General features: G+C 41.6%; 1 protein-coding gene across 1 annotated transcript; it reads left to right on the top strand.

The window, feature by feature from the left end:
- Window positions 1-305: 305 nt before the first annotated feature.
- SLC30A1 (solute carrier family 30 member 1) lies at window positions 306-3,579 on the top strand. Its single transcript, XM_052654141.1, has 2 exons — window positions 306-921; window positions 2,675-3,579. The coding sequence occupies exons 1-2, from the start codon at window positions 306-308 to the stop codon at window positions 3,577-3,579; spliced, it is 1,521 nt and encodes a 506-aa protein (XP_052510101.1).
- Window positions 3,580-18,782: the final 15,203 nt, after the last annotated feature.

Below are 18,782 nucleotides of genomic sequence, written 5' to 3' on the forward strand. Positions count from 1 at the left end.
CCGCCGCCGCCCCGCTGTGGGTGTGTGGGGGCTGCTGGGGCTGAGCCGGGCCTCGGCGCCGGCTCCGAGGACGGACGCCTGAGGAGGAGCTGCGCGCCGCCGGCCGGCCGGGGACGCCCGCAGGCGCGGGGGCTCGGCGGCTAGACCCCGGGCTCGCCCGCTCCTGTCCAGTCACCGAGGCCCCGCGGCAGACTCCCGAGCCCCGCGCCGCTCGCCCTCCCTCCCTCCGTCGCCGGCTCCTCGGCGCCTCGCCGCCTCCTCAGGAGTGTCCGGGCCGCGCTCGGGCGGGCTCCTCAGCCGCAGCCATGGGGTGCTGGGGTCGAAACCGGGGCCGGCTGCTCTGCATGCTGTTACTGACCTTCATGTTCATGGTCCTGGAGGTGGTGGTGAGCCGGGTGACCACGTCCCTGGCGATGCTCTCCGACTCCTTCCACATGCTGTCGGACGTGCTGGCGCTGGTGGTGGCGCTGGTGGCCGAGCGCTTCGCCCGGCGGACCCACGCCACCCAGAAGAACACCTTCGGCTGGATCCGGGCCGAGGTGATGGGGGCTCTGGTGAACGCCATCTTCCTGACCGGCCTCTGCTTCGCCATCCTGCTGGAGGCCATCGAGCGCTTCATCGAGCCGCACGAGATGCAGCAGCCACTGGTGGTCTTCGGGGTCGGCGTGGCGGGGCTGGTGGTCAACGTGCTGGGGCTCTGTCTCTTTCACCACCACAGCGGCTTCGGCGACGACTCGAGCCACAGCCACTCGCACGGGGGGCACAGCCACGGCCTCCCCAAGGGGGCCCGCAGCAAGAGCAGCCGCGCGGGGGGTAGCGACAACGCCGTGACCCCGGGCGAGCAGGGTCCCGACCAGGAGGAGACCAACATCCTGGTGGCCAACAGCAGCAACTCCAACGGGCTGAAATTGGACCAGACAGGTGAGGAGAGAAAAGTCGCCGCCGCAGGTGGTTGGCCCTGGGGAGCCCAGACCCCGGGATGGCCCCGGGCGGGGTGGCCCGCACGCCCCCTGGCGCCCGAGCCGACCGCGCCGCGCCGCCTCGGGGCCGCTCCTTCCCGGGCGGGCTCCCGCACCTGCGGGGAAGCCGCCGAAGCAGACGGCCCCCTCCACCCCCGCCCCCCGCTGTCAGCCGGGTGTCAGGAGCCGGGGAAGTGCGTCCTCCGCCCCCTGTATGGGGGTGTAGATGGCACCGCGGTGGTGAGAGCGGGCAAAAGGTCAGGAGGTGACCCTCAGCCCGCTGCGGTCCGCAACTGCACTTGGCAGTATCTTACGGGGCTGTCGTTCCAAGAGACTGTCTGATTTTGGCGTTAGCAGGATCAGCAATGCTTCCTAATTAAATTTCTTGGCCCTCTTGGAAAACCAGAGAGAATCTCCAGTTGATCCTTAGTTGTTGGATGTTTGGAACCTTGCTCTGCCCAAGTAGTGCTTTTGCCCTTCAAACAAGTTTCTTAATGTTGTATTCAGAGCGATCTTAGTGATTGTCTTTCCTGAACTCAAAATCTTGGTTAAAGGTTTCTGTTATGAACAACAATGCATGTTTCGGTTAGTTTTCTAAAGTCTAAACCCAATCCTGAAAATCCTAGACTTAAGACCTGTCTGGGCATGTTTTTTGGGCTTTTTTTTTTTGCGGAAGGCATGTTTTAACATTTCACTTAGGATTTGTCGTTTTTGTACTAAGGTAAAAGTGATGATAATTTATTCATCTTATATTTTTAATGTGTAGTTTTCATTCTAAACATTAAGTGCTCTTGGAAGGAAATTGGGAAATAGGTGTTGAAAGAAGAGATGGGAAAAGGAATCATCCTAATGCCCTACTAACCAATCTCAGTGATATTTTTAATAGCTTGGTGTATTTCCTCCCACTGTTTTCCATTTATATGGAAATATCAATTTCTGTTTACCTATTTGTGTGAAACCACACATGCATGACACTACATAGACAATTTTCCTCTTTCTAGGATTCAGGATATCATGTTAATGAAATTGAAGTTGTACATTGAAAATGTTTAATAAACAATTGAATTTCCTCTCACTTCTACTCTGCAAGGAGTTATTCCAAAGAATATTAAGCTGTTCTGGTGTGTATAATTCCTTAAAAGGAGCTAGTAGGATAGATAGTGATCATTTAGTTCCAACTTTTCCTGAAGTCTCTGTGTGATTGTTGATAGGCTTATATGGTTGATTTGTCAGTTTCTAAACCCCTTCTATCAAGGGACTCTTATCATTTATAAGTGACAAAAGTCTAAAAGTTAACCTTAACGCTTTAATGATGAAAAGTGACTAGAGCTCTGTGTCAGGTCAGCTGTTTGTATTAGACTTATCCATAGTTGCATATGATTTGGGGGTGATGGCATTCAATTTTGTTGTTTTTGATATATATCAACAAGTATAGAGTGTTCCCAGGACCCCACAGAAAAGGTAAACTTCATTTGGAAGTGGGAAGGTAGGAGGTTGGAGTATGAGAAAGGAGTATCATCTTAATGACTTAATTTACCCCTGACCATATATCCTGGCCTGTACCCAGTATGTCAACTTATATTAAATTGCTCTGAGCACATTTCTTCGTATGTTTTATGAAAAATTTTCACCTCCATCTCTTAAATGGAATTAGGCAAGAATGTTTATATAAACACTTTAGATGTGTTTGATACAGAATTTTTATTTCTTTGTAGATCCAGAAAAGTCCAGAAATGATGCAATGGAAGTACAAGTGAATGGGAATCTTATCAGAGAACCCGAAGAGGTGGAATTGGAAGAGGATGAAGATAAGACTGGACAACTTAACATGCGTGGAGTTTTTCTGCATGTCTTTGGAGATGCTTTGGGTTCAGTGATTGTGGTAGTAAATGCCTTAGTCTTTTACTTTAATTGGAAAGGTTGTCCTGAAGGGGAGATTTGTGTGAACCCATGTATACCTGACCCCTGCAAAGCATTTGTAGAATTAGTTAATAGTACTCAGGCAACAGTTCAAGAGGCTGGTCCTTGCTGGGTACTGTATTTAGATCCAACTCTTTGTATTGTAATGGTTTGTATACTTCTTTACACAACTTATCCATTGCTTAAGGAGTCTGCTCTTATTCTTCTCCAAACTGTTCCTAAACAAATTGATATCAAAAATTTGATAAAAGAACTTCGAAATGTTGAAGGAGTTGAGGAAGTTCATGAATTACATGTTTGGCAACTTGCTGGAAGCAGAATCATTGCCACTGCTCACATAAAATGTGAAGACCCGACATCATACATGCAGGTGGCTAAGATCATTAAAGACGTTTTCCATAATCACGGAATTCACGCTACCACCATTCAGCCTGAATTTGCTAGTGTAGGCTCTAAGTCAAGTGTAGTCCCGTGTGAACTTGCCTGCAGAACTCAGTGTGCTTTGAAGCAATGTTGTGGGACACGGCCACAAGCCCAGTCTGGAAAGGATGCAGAAAAGGCCCCATCAGTTAGCATTTCTTGTTTAGAACTTAGTGACAATCTAGAGAAGCAGCCCAAGAGGACTAAAGTTGAAAACATCCCTGCTGTTGTGATAGAGATTAAAAAAATGCCAAACAAACAACCTGAATCATCTTTGTGAGTCTTGAAAAAGATGTGATGTTTGACTTTTGCTTTAAACTGCAAGAGGAAAAAAGACTCTATTGAAATTCTATGTTTGCCAAGTAGTGTAATTGAAGTCCTTGTCTGGTCACACAGTTTAATTCTATTTTTGTAAGAACATAATGGGACTGCTTAACAGAGTTCTATATTACAACTTTGTGATTATTAGTGCAGAGTACAGCTATGCTGTAACAGTTTTGGAAAGCCAGTTTTAACACTATGTTACATTTTTGTTTAAGTATAAACCTTATATAACATAATGCTATTTGATTTCCAGTTTTTCAATGGTAAAAAACTAATTAGGGGGATAAATAAATTTAAATTGTTACTGGAATTTCTCTGCTTTTCTTTTCCCCCAGTGTTATATTTTGTTTGTTAGAATTATAATTGCTAGAACTCTAAAAATTAATAGGTCTGTTTCCTTTGACGTTTTATGTAATATTTACTTGCCCTTTGAGATCATTACATAGCATAATGGCAGCATATTTTAAGAATGACTCATGAATATTATTAGGAAAAGTTCTTTTTTTTCTTCACATGGGGTTTTATGATACTGAAGATCAGTTACTACTCTGTATCCTATGTTGCTGAGTATTATTCTAATAGATAATTAAATTGAACTAGTATACCTATAATAGGGCATATGGACAGTAAGAGCAGGGAAGGAAGTTTTACCAAATTAAATATTTAGATTCTTGTAAGTTAATAATCAGACTACATATCTAAATTATTCTGAGAATTTTAACTTTTTTAAAAAAAAAACAAAAAACAAAGGTAGCCTAAAAGATGAATGTGTTCACCAGCATTACTTTCTTTGAAAGATTGGCATTAGAAACAGAGTTGAAAGTTTACTCATAAAATATATACAATAAATATTTTTAAGACTTTAATTTAATAATTACATGTTAAATGAAAGCTTATTAATCTAATCTTTTAAATTGTGAGTTTTAAAAATAACTTCAGAGTCATTTCACAGTGACCAATTATGAATGGATTCAAACAGCTTTTTGAGCCCAACCAGCAATGCTTGTGCTTTACCAAGAGCCGTTGACTTGAGAGAAAAATCTGAAGGTTAATGCGGTTTGGATATTAAACTGTCAAAAAGCAAAATTAGTTAAGACAAAATTAATAATTGAGATTCTATAAGTCATTCTGTCTTGACATTGCTCAGACCTTCCAATAGTGGCTTATTTTGCAGGATGTCGTAGTATCTATACAGGAAACTGTTTTTGGCTATTTCATTGTTCGTATGGATTTCAAATCCATACACAAATATTATTTAAGGGTATTTAAGTTATATTTTTCTGATAGAGGGATTATGCTTTGTGAAGAAACTAGAGTTTTGTCCTCAAAAGGATGAATATTAATATCAGTTATCATGTATAGCTCTATTTTTCTAGAAACGAGGTATCCTGACTACTTTAGTACCTTTTATAGCTGACTACTTTGGGGATGGCTACCTTTTGGGATTTGAAATAATTCATTGTTTAGTGGGTCTTAAGATGAAAACGTTGGCATTTGACAGTTAACTTTTTAAAGGGATGATCTTTTATGGTAGATGGTGTGATTTTTTCCTAGTATAAGCCTGTTGCTGGCAATGGGCCTGTTTAAGAACACCCGATTTTTCCATTGAGAATGAGGTAATTTTAGGAACACAGTTTGTAAGTTCATATTTACTATAATGGGCGAAAACCATAACCTGCCAATTTGCAATACATCTTTATCATTTAATACTCTTCTGATATTGTATATTTCAATTCCTAAACTGGTAGTTACTTGGAATTTTGCAAACATTTTTTTTAAAACATGAAATTGGAATTTCATATGAATGAACAAGAGAAAGCTTCAAATTATATCATGTACATTCCTGATTTACCATTTTTTGAAGATCTCAAAATAATTTATGTTACAGAAATATTTCAGTAGTGATATAAAAGGATAACTGGTAATATATATTACATTCAATGAGGTTTTCTTTACAATGCTCTATTGGGTCAATTAAAGGTTGCATAAGGCATAAGACATCAATTGAAATAAGTTTTTTTTAATGGTGTATAAGCATGGGACAAGGGCTATTTTTTTTTTCTTTTTTTTTTTTTTTTTTTAATTTTAAAATCTTTAATTCTTACATGTGTTCCCAAACATGAACCCCCCTCCCACCTCCCTCCCCATAACATCTCTGTACAGCCTTTGGATTTTAGTTATTTCACTTTTCATAATTTTAAGTAGCTCATAAGTAACGAAGTGGTACCATAGGATTCTCTTTTTCAAAGGATTTCTGTCATAATAGCAAAATCAGTGGGCACTGACCCACCTTTTCAGTTTTAGCAGAGAATTATTTATTTCTTTACAATGCACTTTCTAACCCATTTTTAGCTATATTAGCATTATCTTTTAGAAATGCTTTTATATTTAAATATTGTGGGATTTAAGTGTCTTTTCCAAAATAGTTTATTCTTTCCTGGAAGAAAATGAGGGAAATTCCATTAATTATTAGGAGACTTAAACCCAATATTTAAATGCTGTTTTATAACACTGCATCAGTTTTAGGAGGTGCATCTCTCCTGCTGGCTCTTTTATATTTGAGCAAGATCAGTGTATTTAGAATATGTGTTTAGAAATGTGTCTGTTGTCTCAATTTAGTAAGATGGAGGTGCTGCATGTGCCTGAATTAAAACCAACCCAGACATTTTTTTCCAACCCAAATTCCGCCTTAGTGATGAGAGAGATTTAATTCTCCATTGTCACCTTTTAGTTATATGATTGTTTAATAAAATTTTTTTTTTCAGAGAGCATCTGCCCTGTATAAAGTATGAACTAGAACCTAAAGGAAAAGTAAAAAACTCAGAAACTTTGTTGTGTGTATTTTAACATTTTAGAAAGTAGTGTGTTTCAGTAACTAAGGTATGTAATTTGACCAGGAAGAATTTGCATCAAGAACACCTTGGAAAATCACAAGTAGATGACTATTAATGTTTGTATCTTGTTAACATCCTCAGTTAATTTTGAATTTTTGAAAGTTCTGAAGGAAAAGGCCTATGGAACCTAATATGAAGTATTTAGTAGGCTAACTGGTATTGAGTTGTAGATTTTTACTGTTTCTAAACAAATATCATTTGATGAAATGTCATTTACCTGCTGTCTTAAGATGTTCACACACAAATATGGAGAAGAATCCTACAGTATAGAAATATTTATTTTAATAGAGTTTCAGTTAAGTCATAAAACAGTGTTAAAACTTGGGAAGGTAGAGGGTTCGTTGTTTTTTAAATTGAAACTGTCATACAGTGTTTGACCATCTGAAACGGGAATTATAATAGCACTATTTTGATGTAACTTTACTGCTATTATGTGGCAATGCTATTTAGTTTTACTAACAAGTTCTGAAATACTTAGCAGTCATTTTCACTGGCACAGGAGCCTTTTGTATGTCATTCAGTTTAAACTTTTAAACCAAAAACTTTATGGTTCAGTGTCTTTGGCAAAAAGATACTGAAGGGAATGTAACATACAATTAATATGTGGTTATATATAAAAAGACACAAATTGCCATGTTATGGTTCTGCCTTGAAACAGCACAATGAAGTGTATCAGTGTATTCTGTGATTCTTTATGAAACTTCTATGTTGTGTTGTTTTGTGTCTGCCACAGGGTGTCCTTTGGGCCAGATGTGGCACAGTTAAATGCAATTATCATCTCATGAAATGCAGATGCAGATAAAATGTCTTTAGTGCTGCAACATTTTACCTAACTTTTTGTATGTTTCTGACTGTGCGTTATTTTCCAAAGCTGTTCCTACCTCACCATGAGGCTTTATGGATTGTTATGTATTATAAATGTTCTTTATGAGACAGACTACTGTGTTTCTTCTCATTTATTAAAAGTTAAGTAGAAAAATAAACTAATTTTAATATCTACTTCATTGTTTTGTGCGTATGGCCTCAGTAGTTGTGGCTCACAGGCTTATTTGCTCTGGAGAATGGGGGATCTTCCCAGACCAGGGATTGAACCAATATTTTACTATCCATGATTTCAGGCAACCACTGGGGGACTTGGATAAGAGGAGACTAAAAGTGTGTGTGTGTGTGTGTGTGTGAGTCACTCAGTCATGTCCCTCTTTGCAGCCCTGTGGACTGCAGTCCGCCAGGCTCCTCTGTCCCTGGAAATCTCCTGGCAAGAATACTGGAGTGGGTTAACATTTTCTTCTCCAGGGGATCTTCCTGACCCAAGATCGAACCCGGGTCTCCCACACTACAGGCGGATTCTTTACCGTCTGAGCCCCCAGTGAAGCCCAAGAGGAGACTACTGGACTGTGTTTCCTGGTAATTCTTTTCCAAACAATTAATTGTAAGATCCAGTGTTGAATTACAGCACCAGAGGAGACTACTACAATTGATTCCACATTTTTTTCATACTTGAACTTTTCTGAGATCAGTGCATCAATACAATCTGGTATCTTAACCACTCCTTTTGGCCCACTGTGTTTCCTATTAGCATGTATCTTACAATTAATCATTCAGAAAAGAATTGCCAGGTCTTTCCAGAAGTACTGCCAACATTTCCTAAAACCTTATGTACTATGCATTGCACATCTGGATGAGAGCTGTTGCTTTTGAATTAGATGAAAATATGCTTAAGAAAGTCAATGACAGTGTTGCTTTTAAAGAAATCCCTTAGACATTTCTGAGCCTTCAGAATTGACCATTTTTGCCCTCTCCTCACTATAGCCTATATAGCCTTTTCTCTTTTAAATCAAGTAATGTAGCACATTGTTGCATTTGCTTATTTACAAACCTATTTCCTTTTTAAAGACTATAAATTCTATGAGGTCAGAGCTGTCTTCTTTATTTTCTCAGAGTCTAGCACACTGTAAGCATTCAAAGGTGTTTGAAAGAATATTGAGGAATGGCAGGTGTGGAAGAGGACATAGCAATAACACTATTAACAGCGAAAATATACTGAGCAGTTGCTACCTAGCAGCCACACACATTTTCATTTAATCCTTACAAACTGTTAGCCACATTCCATTATTCCCATTTGGCGGACCAACGGATATCAAGTACCTTACCCAAAGGCATCCAGATAGCGATGGAGCCAGAACTGGAATTGAGCACGAGATCTAGAATGCATCAAGTCGCATGCTTTCCCATTACTTTGAACTGTCAACAACCTATTTCATAAGTAAACTCAGAATGAAGAATTCTTTTAAATTTTCATGCAACAAGCAGCAATAGATGGGCCAAAGGAAAAAAAAAATACATTTTACAGTATATGATATTTACAAAAAACATCAGCATAGTCACCAGATGAAAAATCAGAACTTATGGTGTGTCATTCAAATTACATGTGGCAGAGGAATAACTATTTTTTAGAAGTTAGTGTCTCTTGGTTTCAGTCTAGTCTTGCAGACAGTGGCCATCATTACAAAGCAGTCAAAGGCACTATTAGTACAAGCGTTGTTTAAGGTAGGGACTGCTCCCCTTGAAGCACAAACACCTATGGCCTACATCACTTTTTATGCTGAAAACTGGCCATTTGGAGAACTGGAGAGCAGAGGTGATTGAACTAAATGTGAATGAGGAGATGGAGGTAGAAGATGATTTGCTTTTCGACAGAGATGCTATTAGCATTTGGGTGAGAAAATGTATTGTAGTACAGAAGTGTCTCATGTGCTGAATTTAGTAACCCAGCCTCCTTCCACACAAGTGTTTGTAGCTCCTCCACTTCCCCCGGCTCAAAATCAATACACCCCAACTTTTTCAAATGTCTCCGAGGGCGGCAGGCTGGCCCTGGACCACCATGAAGGACTGACCCAGTGGGACTCCTCCAGTCTCTCCCACATGATCCAAAAGCTATCTCTATTTTCCTCCTTTTACACAGACCGAGTATCATAGATTCTTGGTGTTTTGTTTGAACTTGAGTCCCTTTTTCTTTTTTAATTGAAAAAAAATTTTATTGGTTTTGCCATACATTGACATGAATCCACCACGGGTGTACATGCATTCCCAAACGTGAATCCTCCTCCCACTTCCCTCCCCATAACATCTCTCTGGGTCATCACCGTGCACCAGCCCCAAGCATGCTGTATCCTGCGTCGGACGTAGACTGGCGATTCGATTCTTACATGATAGTATACATGTTTCAATGCCATTCTCCCAAATCATCCCACCCTCTCCCTCTCCCTCTGAGTCCAAAAGTCCTTTATACACATCTGTGTCTCTTTTGCTGTCTTGCATACAGGGTCGTCGTTGCCATCTTTCTAAATTCCATATATATGTGTTAGTATACTGTATTGGTGTTTTTCTTTCTGGCTTACTTCTCTCTGTATAATCGGCTCCAGTTTCATCCATCTCATCAGAACTGATTCAAATGTATTATTTTTAACGGCTGAGTAATACTCCATTGTGTATATGTACCACAGCTTTCTTATCCATTCATCTGCTGATGGACATCTAGGTTGTTTCCATGTCCTGGCTATTATAAACAGTGCTGTGATGAACATTGGGGTACATGTGTCTCTTTCAGTTCTGGTTTCCTCGGTGTGTATGCCCAGTAGTGGGATTGCTTTAGGAGTCCCATCCTAAAGTCCAAGAACCAAGGTTCCATTCCTACAGAGTCAAATAGACAACCTGAAGATTTGATTTCTGAGACAGCGATTGAAAAGGCCAGGTAGACAGGAACTCCTCTGAGAGGTTAAGAAGATTGTTCTGCTTAAGGAAGCAGTGCAGATGTGGCCAACTGAATTGGTCATGGAAACCATATCTTTTTTTGGAGTATAAGAATCGAATTTCTGGCATTGTAAAAGGGGTTCAAAACCAGTGCCCTTAAAGTATGGATTTGAATATTCAAATAGAAATTTTAAGGATTGATCCTGATTTTTCGTCTAATTGTGAAAACGTCAAGGACAATTCTAGATAAAATTTATCTGCACTTTATTTTTTGGAAGTATAGATTTACAGTATTATGTTACTTTGAGGCATATAACATAGTTTTTCAGTATTTTTGAGGATTATGTTCCATTATAGAAGGAGGAAATGGTACCCACCAGTATTCTTGCATGGAAAATTCCATGGGCAGAGGAGCCTGGTGGGCTATAGTCCAAAGGGTCTCAAAGAGTCGGACAGGACTGAGTGTGAGCACAGATAGGTTATAACAAGATAATGAGCATAATTCCCTGTGTTACATGGTATGTCCTTGTTACTTATCTATTTTATTTATAATAGTTTGTATCCATACCCCTAATTTGTCCCTCCTTCTTTCCTTTTCCTTTTAGTTACCATAAATTTATTTTTTTTATATCTGTGAGTCTATTTCTGTTTGTAAATAAGTTCATTTGTATCATATTTGAGATTTCACATGTAAGTGATATCATATAGTATTTATCTTCCTCTGTCTCATTTTGCTAAACTTAATATTGTTTAAGTCCATCCACATGGCTGCAAAAGGCAGAATTTCATTATTTTCTATGACTGAGTAACATTCTGTTGTTATATATAGAGAGGGTTATATATATACTGTTGAATATATATCTCACATATTCTTAATCCAATCATCTGTTGATGGGCACTTGAGTTGCTTCCATGTCTTGGCTATTGTAAATAGTGCTGCTATGAACATTGCTGCTGCTGCTGAGTCGCTTCAGTCGTGTCCGACTCTGCGACCCCATAGATGGCAGCCCACCAGGCTCCCCCGTCCCTGGGATTCTCCAGGCAAGAGCACTGGAGTGGGTTGCCATTTCCTTCTCCAATGCATGAAAGTGAAAGTGAAGTCGCTCAGTTGTGTCCAACTCCTAGCGACCCCATGGACTGAAGCCTACCAGGCTCCTGTGTCCATGGGATTCTCCAGGCAAAACTACTGGAGTGGGGTGCCATTATGAATGTTGGGGTTCACATCTAACTGTTTCAAATTAGCGTTTTTGCTTTTTCAGTATATATACCCAGGAGTGGAATTGCTGGATCATATGGTAGTTCTATTTTTAGTCTTTCAAGGAACCTCCATACTTTTTCCATAACGAGTACACCAATTAACAATTTACATTTCCCTTAACAGTTTATGAGGGTTCCCTTTTTTCTGCATTCTCTCTAACATTTGTTATTTGTAGACTTTGATTTAAACAGTCTCAGAATAGCCATTCTAAGCAGTGTGAGCTGGGAGGTGTGAGACTTTAATTTAAACCAATTCACTCTTAGAACCTCCAGAAGGAGTGCAGCCTACTGATGCCTGCATTTATTTCATAAAACCCATTTTGGACTTATGACCTCTAGACATGTAAAGTATGTTTGTCTTGTTTTAAGCCACTAAGTTTGTGGTAGCTTGTTATAGCAGCAATAAGAAACTAATATACATTTATTAGCACATAAATATGATTGATACACTAAACTTCTATATTTATTACTACCAAACCTTTGCTATCATGAAGTTAAAGTACAGACTAACTTATAAATAGAATTTTATCAGAAAAGGGCCAGATGCCATAAATGATGGTATAGCTTTTGTTTCATGCTTATGCAATCACTTTCTTTGGATAAGTAAGTTAATGAAACATTGATATATGGTTTTAACGTAGGAAGAAGATGCTAAGGTTGAATATGTGAAATACAATCAGGGGTTTTCTTTATGCATGTGGTCTGAGTTTTTATGTGGCGATATCAAGCTTCAGGAATAAGCAATTCCTTAAGGGGTTTGGTGGGAGTCCAGACTTCCTCGTATGTTGTGACAGGACCCAGCTGAATGAAAGAAAGAGCTCAGGGTGAGTGAATCAGCTTTGTGTGGATTAGAGATGTCCTCTTGGAAAGCCCGGAGGCCCCCTGAAGTGACTATAGAGCAGCACTCACCATCGCAGGCTCCGTTTTCTTTTCGCCTATCTCCCCTCGCTCCACTTAGAGCCTGCTTCCCCCTCCTCACCTCCTTCCTCCTCTCTCTTTTCTCTCTAGCCCGTTATTCACCTCCACATCTTATTAGGAATATGGCCTTGGCTGATTTGGTACTTCTTGGAGACTCAGTTTTCAGATCTGTGAGATGGGAATAATACATCCTTTATAAGGTTCTTGTGAGGACCACACGGGGCAAAAATGAGCATGTGCCTACCTCCCCTACTTCTGGCTGCACCAGGTCTTAGTTGCAGCACATGGAATCTTTAGTTGTGGTTCATGGGCTCTCTTGCTTGTGACATGCAGGATCTAATTCCCTGACTAGGGATTGAACCCGGGCCGCTGCATTGGGAGCACAGAGTCTTAGCCACTGGGCCACCAGGGAAGCCTCTCTACCACATTCTGTGTTCCGGCACTATGCTAAATGTTTTAGCCAATTACTCTATGACACGAGGGTAGGAAAACTGAGTGATGGAGGCTCTTCAAATTACATGGTATACAAAGTGGTTAGCTGTGGAGTCAGACTGCCAGGCTTCAAATCCCAGACTCACTGACTGTGTAACATTTGGTAAGATGTCTGCCTTAGCTTTCTCATCTGAAAAATGAGGATACTAGTAGTGTTTTTTATAGGGTTGTTATAGATTAAGCGAATCAACATAAATAAACCATTTGGAACAATTCCTGCCCTTCATTCAGTGCTCAATAAACATTAGCCAGTTTGCATTCTATTCCCTTATTTCTTACTCCCCACCTTTTTCCTTCTTTTTCTTCCTCCTTCTTCTCCATTCTTTCTGTCTTCTCTCTTTTCCTAACCTAATTAGTGCCCCCTAACACCTTGCTTGGGCTTTCCTGGTGGCTCGGTGGTAAAGAGTCCACCTGCGATCCCGGAGATGCTGGAGGCAGGGCTTCGATCCCTGGGTTGGGAAGATCCCTTGGAGGAGGGCATGGCAACCCACTTCAGTATTCTTGCCTGCAGAATCCCATGGGCAGAGGAGCTTGGTGGGCTACAGTCCAGAGGGTCGCAAAGGAAATCAGTCCTGAATATTCATTGGAAGGACTGATGCTGAAGCTGAAACTCCAATACTTTGGCCACCTGATGCAAAGAACTGACTCCTTGGAAAAGACCCTGATGCTGGGAAAGATTAAAGGTGGGGGGAGAAGGGGAAGACAGAGGATGAGAAGGTTGGATGGCATCACCGACTCGATGGACGTGAGTTCAAGCAAGCTCCAGGAGTTCGTGATGGGCAGGGAAGCCTGGCGTGCTGGAGTCCATGGGGTCGCAAAGAGTTGGACACGACTGAGAGACTGAACTGAACTGAACAACTAAACGTAGTACAGGACAGCACAGATGCGATTTAATGTGCACTCAGGCACACAAGACCCTGATTAATCCCCCTCTGGACTCTTACTCTTTTCAATGGTACCACATTTCTCTTTTTCAAAATCATTAGACTCTTTTTACCCCTCCAGGCAACTTTTGCGACAAGCATTACCTGCAGGATAGTGAAGTATCTTGAGGACAAACAGTTGTTTACCTGATGACTGATCCTGTGACTGCTATGGGGAGGCGGCGTTGGGGAGGAAGAAAATGGTTGAGGCTCAAAACAAAAGAGACAATTCCAACAATTCACGCAGGCTGTGGAGGGTCAGTAATGGATTTGAGCGTGCATTCTCTGCCCTCATGTTGTTGGGTAGCCTGATGATGATTTCCGCAAAGGGCAAAGCTTGGACCTGAGAACTTTTCAGCTGAGATTCAATCCTTTTAAGGGACGATGGTATGACAGAATGGAGAGTCCTGATTGTGCTTTCCCACTGCACTAACCCAACAGGCCTGGGCCACCCTCTGCAATTCCAGAGAAGCAGACCCAAAGGAGGCGATAACACCCACTTCCCTTCTACTCCTCCTCGTTTTTTTCTCCTCCTCCTCCTCCATGTTCTTCTTCTTTCTCTTTTCCTCTTTCTCCACCTCCTTCTAAATCAAGGGACCATATAATTTTCACATTCCCCCCTTTATTGTAACTGAATTGTTTGAGAACCTCTGAGTGTGTTGCCGGTGAACATGCCTGGGTAGGTCTGGTGAGCTAACTTCTGAGTCAGCAGCTCAGGTATTTTTACTGAACATCATTAGCTGCTTTGGGACCTTGGCTGTCTTAGGGTTTTCAGCTGGATTTTTGCTCTCTTAATTATAACTTAGACACAAGTCACAGAAGAGGCGGCTATTTGAAACATAAATTAATAAGCAGCAAAAAAAAAAAAAAGATTCTGCAGAATTGCTTCAATATCTGCTTCCCCCAGATTACTGTGTCACATTCATTTGATAACTCTTGTTTAATAGGACATGAAAATGTCTACCTTCCTCCAAAATCCAATTTATTGATACTAAAGAGAAAAGACGGTGCAGATTCCACCCCATGTGGTTTTTCGGTTATTGGAAGTCAAGACTGCTCTTGCCCGCAGTGTGGGTTTTGTGGAGAAGGGCTTGCAAAGAGCAACCTGAAACTCTCTTACCTCATCATTTAAAGCTAAACACTAGTATTTTGTGTGCATAAAAAAATAAAAAACCCAGTTAATTTTATTCTGTGTATAAATTAGGTCTTGAAAGCACTTTTTTGACCCTTTTTGATGCTGGAACACATGGTATCAATAATATATAAACTTATATTTTAAAACTATATATGTGCATACATATGTGTCTACAAATATTTTTCTTGTTTAAAAAGAAGTCAATTTATGCCACTTGTTAAACAGCACTAGGTTGAACTGTGAGATCACATTTATTTATCTTTAAAAATTTTGTTGAAACTTTCTTTGTGACTTAATTTTTTTTGGCAAATATGCCACGTAAACATCAAAAAATGTATGATCTCTATTTTAGGGGGGTGTATGGTTCTGTTAATATAGCTGTCAAATATATCATCCTTGTTCATCACTTTGTCTGATTTGTCTATCACTGTCTAAGAGAGCTGTGTTAAAGTCTCCCACTATGAATGTGAGTTAATCCAATTTTCTTTGTGATCCTATCAGTTTTTCATTTACGTATGCCTGAACTGTGTTAGTAGAAGCATACAAGTTCATGATAGTTACATATTCTTGAAGACTTTAAAAAACTCATTTTAAAGTGAAGATCTTTATCTGTTAATGCTTTTAGCCTTACTTTCCATTTTATCTGCTATCAGTATTGCTCTCTAGATTTCCTTTGGTTTGTTGTTGCAGTTTAGTCACTAAGTCATGTCCGACTCTTTCAAGACGCCGTGAACTATTATAGCCTGCCAGGCTCCTCTGCCCATGGGAATTCCCGGGCAAGAATGCTGGAGTGGGTCACTATTTCCTTCTTACTCCAGGGTGAAATCACATTTAAAAGAAGCTTATAGACCAAATTTAGTGATATCTGAACAGCAATTGATCTGAAGTTAAAATATTTTTTCCTTATATATTATTTACTCTATGCATAAGTGACCAAGTCCCAGGGTCTGGTGCCAAAGACGATCCTGGAGGGGCAGGTGTGGTGGCTGGGGAGACAGTGAGATTATTCTTGAATGTGAAAGACAAGGCAAATCACCAGGCTGGGGCAAGTGCAGGGGTGAGCCATCCCTTGGTGAGTGATTGCTCCTTCTCCTTGTCAGAGCCCGGGGCAGTATAGGAGCATTGCTGGCTTGCAGCAGCTCTGCTGAGGGGCTTGGGTGGAGGAGACATCAAGGGACACTGCTGGCCCCTTTTTCTCCATTGAAAGCAAAACTGAGAGTCCCTCAGTCGTGTCCGACTCTTTGCGACCCATGGACTATACAGTCCGTGGAATTCTCAAGGCCAGAATACTGGAGAAGGTAGCCTTTCCCTTCTCCAGGGGAGCTTCCCAACCCAGGGATCAAACCCAGATCTCCCATATGTCAGGCAGATTCTTTACCAGCTGAGCTACCAGGAAAGCCCTTTGTCCATTAGGGCCCAGCATTTTATTCACACAAACTTTCACTTTCATTTTCCATCCAGGGTGGTGATTAAGGCATGGATTTTGGAGAGAGAGTTGAAGTCCTGTGGCCTGTTTCCTTTCTTTATTGCCCTGGGCACATCACTTTGGTCTCTTTGGAGACAAGAGCGGTATAGATTCATGGGATTGTTGTAAGGATTAAAGAAATAATGCCTGTACAGTCCTTGGCACGGGACTCAGGAAATTATTATTGGTCCTCCCTATAATCCCAGGAGGCAAACATGCTCCCTCAACCAATCATAAAATGAGGCTTAGTGAGACTGAGTATTACTCTAGATTTTTAAACAATTATTTGTTTATTTTTGGCTGTGCTGAGTCTCTGTTATTTTGTGTGGGCTTTCTCTAGTTGAAGAGAGCGGGGGTGTGGGGGGCTACTCTCTAGGTGTGGTGCACGGGCTTCTCATCATGGTGGTCTCTCTTGCTGTGGAGCTCAGGCCCTAGGCTCGTGGGCTTCAGTAGCTGTAGCACGACAGCTCAGTGGTTGTGGCTTAGCTGCGCCTGGCATGTGGGATCTTCCTGGACCAGGGATTGAACCCATGTCCCCTGCATTGGTAAGCTGATTCTTATCCACTGTGCCATCAGGGAAGTCCAAGTAGTACTCTAGATTATCAGTTGAGATTAATTATTAAACCGGATTGAACATTCATCTAGGTTAGGTCTAGATTCAAATCTGGGCCTCTAAAACTCTTGATTTTTCTGTTAAACCCAAGGGAGTTTTCCAGGATTTCACCTTTCTCTGAAGCACAGATTGTTTCCATCCAAAAAGCATCTACTGTGTGCCTATTATGCAGAAGGCCCTGTCCTAAGTGCTAAGGCAGTAAACAAGAATCCATATTCTTGTGGAGCTTGCAGAAGGAAGCTTCTCGTGAAGTTTGAGTAGAGGCAAGACAAAGAAGTAAAATGACATCAGATTAAATTCTAAGGAGAGAAAGATAATGCAGGGAAGAGGGCTAAGTGAATATGAATTTACATGCGTCTGTATTGGGCTTCACTGGGGCTTAGTCAGTAAAGAATCCACCTGCAATGCAGGAAACCTGCGTCCGATCCCTGAGTCAGGAAGATCCCCTGGAGGAGGGCATGGCAACCCTCTCCAGTATTCTTGCCTGGAGAATTCCATGGACAGAGGAGCCTGGTGGGATACAGCCCATGGGGTCGCAAGAGCTGGACACAACTTAGCGACTGAACCACATATTGGAGAGGAAGGTTGTTGTTGATATTCTAGATATAAAGTCCGGGAAAGCCTGACTGAATGAAAAACAGGTATTTGAGTTGACTAATAGGGAGGCAAGGCAAGTCCCTCAGCTTCTGGGAGGAGAGCCTTTCAGGAAGAGGAAATAGTAGGGCATGAGTCCCAAGGGGGAGCTAGAGGACAGGAATGGACGCCACCAAGGGAAGGTTCACATTCCAGGAAACAATTTCTTGATTCTTTGATCAGACTGGAGGTCAAATTACTTCCACAAAGCAGGTTTTCCGAACATTTGGCCTTCCCTTTCATCAGCCACTGGCCCTTTGTTGAGTCACTAAAGCCTGGGGTTGAAGCAATCCTGAGGAGCAGGGCTGGTTTCGTGGCGTTCTGATTTGTTGCATAATGGCAGTGACAAGCTCGGTGACTCAGCAGGGTTCTGTGCGTGAAAGTCAACCCGCTGGGTGACCAGCTCTAGTCCCAAGGCCTCCAGGTCCCATGGATCCTCTGCAGGGTGAAACGAGGGGCTGTTTCGCTGACATTGACCCTGATGCCATCTTGCTGTCTGAACTCCTGGAGTTCTGAACAAATGCTTTATCCCAGAAGGAGTGAGCCTCCAGTGTGATATGATCTCCCTGGAAAAAGGAGCCTGCTGAATGCAGCAGACGAGAATGTGGACTTCGGAGCCGGAGACTCGTTTAAGTCTGGCAAGAATGAGTTATGTAACCGTGAGCAAGTTATTAACCCGTAAAATGAGGACATGAGTGCTTCTGTCTTAGCAGATTGAGTTCAACGGTGGTGAAGTAGGGAGCGTGGCTAGCACAGTGCTAGCACTCAGCAGAAGCTCAATAACTGGTCATCATGATTATTTTTATATTTTTGAGCACTCCCACACCAGCAACACAGCCACCTCACTAGCGTGTCCAATTCTTTTTTTTTTTTTGTCTGCACCGCACAGCATGTGGGATCTTAGTTCCCCAACCAGGGATGGAACCCCTGCCCCTGCAAGGGGAGCTCAGAGTCTTAGCCACAGAACTGAAAGTCCCTATAAACCTTTTCCATGTGTTTGTGTTTGTTTGGCTTTTGTTGTTTGTGCCATGTGACTTCTGGGATCTTAGCTCCCTGACCAAGAACTGAACCCAGGCTCT

This window comes from Budorcas taxicolor, chromosome 16 (assembly GCF_023091745.1).
Source record: "Budorcas taxicolor isolate Tak-1 chromosome 16, Takin1.1, whole genome shotgun sequence".
NCBI classification, from domain to species: Eukaryota; Metazoa; Chordata; class Mammalia; order Artiodactyla; family Bovidae; genus Budorcas; species Budorcas taxicolor.

What these genes read in the sequence shown, in the direction of transcription:
- SLC30A1 (XM_052654141.1), top strand. Translation starts at nt 306, where the DNA reads ATGGGGTGCTGGGGTCGAAACCGGGGCCGGCTGCTCTGCATGCTGTTA. An exon ending in GCTGAAATTGGACCAGACAG is followed by an intron (nt 922 to 2,674) that starts GTGAGGAGAGAA and finishes ATTTCTTTGTAG; the next exon opens with ATCCAGAAAAGTCCAGAAAT.